This window comes from Octopus bimaculoides, chromosome 14 (genome assembly GCF_046866305.1).
Source record: "Octopus bimaculoides isolate indiv1 chromosome 14, ASM4686630v1, whole genome shotgun sequence".
Lineage (NCBI taxonomy): Eukaryota > Metazoa > Mollusca > Cephalopoda > Octopoda > Octopodidae > Octopus > Octopus bimaculoides.
The window spans coordinates 7,790,508-7,793,007 of NC_142941.1; the positions used below are offsets into that span (position 1 = coordinate 7,790,508).

A 2,500-nucleotide genomic window follows, 5' to 3' on the forward strand; every position below is an offset into this window, starting at 1 on the left:
TTTTTTAATATTTAATTTTATTTTATTTGCGTCGTCTTTGCCTTCTCTTTATCCGGCTGTTGTTCTCATAGCAGAAGATTTCCGACGAGACTTACCACAGCAGAGACCAATAGTTAAATTCCAAAATGCCGTACGGAATGTTGTGTTATACATAGCGTAAATGAGCGGGTTTAAGGTAGAGTTAAAATAACCCAACCACGTAATAATTGAAAATAATGTAGGGGTGATGTTACATGTCGTGCAAAATACATCAATAACATATACTAAGAAAAATGGCAACCAGCAAATGATGAAACATCCCACAACAATGGCTAACGTTTTGGCTGTTTTTCTTTCTTTCATGTAAAAACTCCGCTCAACTTTCTGTTGGCGCATATTACTTGTGTCGTGGTTTAATGTTCGATTGAAGCGATGAATATGGCCGATTTTGTATCTTGTAGAGGCATTCCTTGATAATTGGTCATTAGATGCAGACATTGAAGACTGGCATCCAATGGAATATTTGCTGGAGGGTGTGTGGGGTCGGTAAAGTCTTGTGTAATTGTGTTCCTTCTCTGAGAGTCGGACTTGATCGCTGTTTGGGTTTACATTCTCTTCGTTGTTTAGTTTGTTATTACAAACTGTCCTATCTTTTTTGGTGTTATAAGAAGGCGCAGGGTTTAATTCTGATGTGTATAAAGTATTGGTCTTTGTAGAACCAACGGATTTACATTTCTGTTCAGCTCTGTTTGCTTTCTGAAAAGTGACAGCATCAGCGTCTGCTTTTCTAGAATGATGTCTTTTCGAAAAATATTTGTCCACTCGATAAGATACGTCGGCACCAATATCAGAATCTCTTGTGTTCTTACCATGCACCGTCTCTTCTGAATTATCGTCAATGAACTCCAACAGTGGCGTGACAGCAGATGGATGGCTGACTCGCTCATTATATAATTCAATTTGAAAATGGTGTTTTTCATAATCTTCTGAGCTATTTGATAATTCCGGCTTATCGTTTTGACATGTCGGATTTATTGTTATATTTTCACTGACAACTTTCATGTCGGTAGGCCTTCGTATGGGCTTCGTTTCCCGCGTTGCTTTCATTGTTCTCAAATGGTTATTTACAGATGAACTGTTTCGTTCGCTATGACCAACCGAAAACGTTTTGTTACTGATGTTGTTTTTCGAAGGAGACGTTTCGCTTTTATGTTCCGCTTTGAACGAAGAATTTGATCGGATATGTTTTGTTGTTGTTGCTTCGGTTGTCGGAGACATATTTTCAGAATTGTCACTATCGCATCGTTTCTGTCGGCTGCTGAAAAAACTACGCCAATAAGGACGCAGACGTTTCTCTCTCTTGCGAGCAACGTGATAAATACGTGCATATACAAACAACATTACAAAAAGAGGTATAAAGAACGATCCAGAGGCTGAATATATGATATAACCAGGGTCACGAGTCAGTGCACATCCGTTAGCTAAATCCCGACCTTCTTCTTTCCAACCAAGTATTGGAGGACAAGTTATTATGGCAGCCAGTCCCCATGCGACCCCGACCATGAAAATAGCCAGACGTTTGCTTCGTCGAGTTGAGTAAAGTAATGGCTTGGTTATAGCAAAGTAGCGGTCGAGACTGATGCAACACAAATTAAGTATAGAAGCGGTACACAAGAGAACATCGCAGGAAACCCACAGATCGCAAAGTAAACCACTAAACAACCACTGACCAGTTACTTCAACAGTAATATTTAGCGGAAGAACCAATATTGAAACCAGAAGATCGGCTGATGCCAAAGAGACTACAAAACAGTTGGTGACTGTTCGCAGTCTGCGATATTTCCACACTGCTAGAATTATAAGGACATTGCCTATAACGGCACTAAGAGCAATTGTACCTAAAACGAAAGATACCAAACACTGTTCCCAGAATTGCCTTTCTAGTTCTACATGAATGCCTGGTAGTTCTGAAGAACTGGTAGAAAATTCAGTAAATCCATCGCAGTCGGGTGAGTATATATAAAATTCCTCGGAAAGAGTTTGATTCAAGGATATGTTACAAAGAAAGCTTTCGTCGTTTGAATTTATTAAGCGAAGGTCATCGTGGACGAGTGATGTGTTATTTTCTCGGTTGTTGAACTGAGAAACGCTCGTGTTCAGAACGTCGTTTTGCTGTGATTCTTTAGTTATTTGGCGGTACAGATTGTACTGTGCCACGCTTTCATTTGACAATGTAGAATTTTCATTCTTTGCTTTTTCCACCATATTGCTTTACATCATCTTCCATTCAAAGCTGTTTATTACTCTTTTACTAGTTTCAGCTCGAGAGCTACGGCCATGCTAAGGCACCGCCGTTATTATTCAAACCCATAAATTTATCATAGAAGAAAATAAGTCAGTGTCTTAACAACACTAACGTACAGTTACATGTTTTTATTAAATTACATATTGTCGTCTGCTGTTGGTGTTCATGCCATTGTTGTTGGCTTATGTGTTATTACTCTGTAATGATAGTTAAAAG

At 39.0% G+C, this 2,500-nt stretch overlaps 1 protein-coding gene across 1 annotated transcript in view; it reads right to left on the reverse strand.

The window, feature by feature from the left end:
- Positions 1-2,500, reverse strand: part of LOC106875033 (octopamine receptor) — a 3,768-nt gene that overhangs the window by 689 nt on the left and 579 nt on the right. The window contains exon 1 of the mRNA XM_014922990.2: positions 1-2,500. This exon is cut by the window's left edge and continues 689 nt beyond it; it is cut by the window's right edge and continues 579 nt beyond it. Within this exon, the coding sequence (XP_014778476.1) occupies positions 49-2,244 (2,196 nt within the window). The 5' untranslated portion in view covers positions 2,245-2,500 and the 3' untranslated portion in view covers positions 1-48.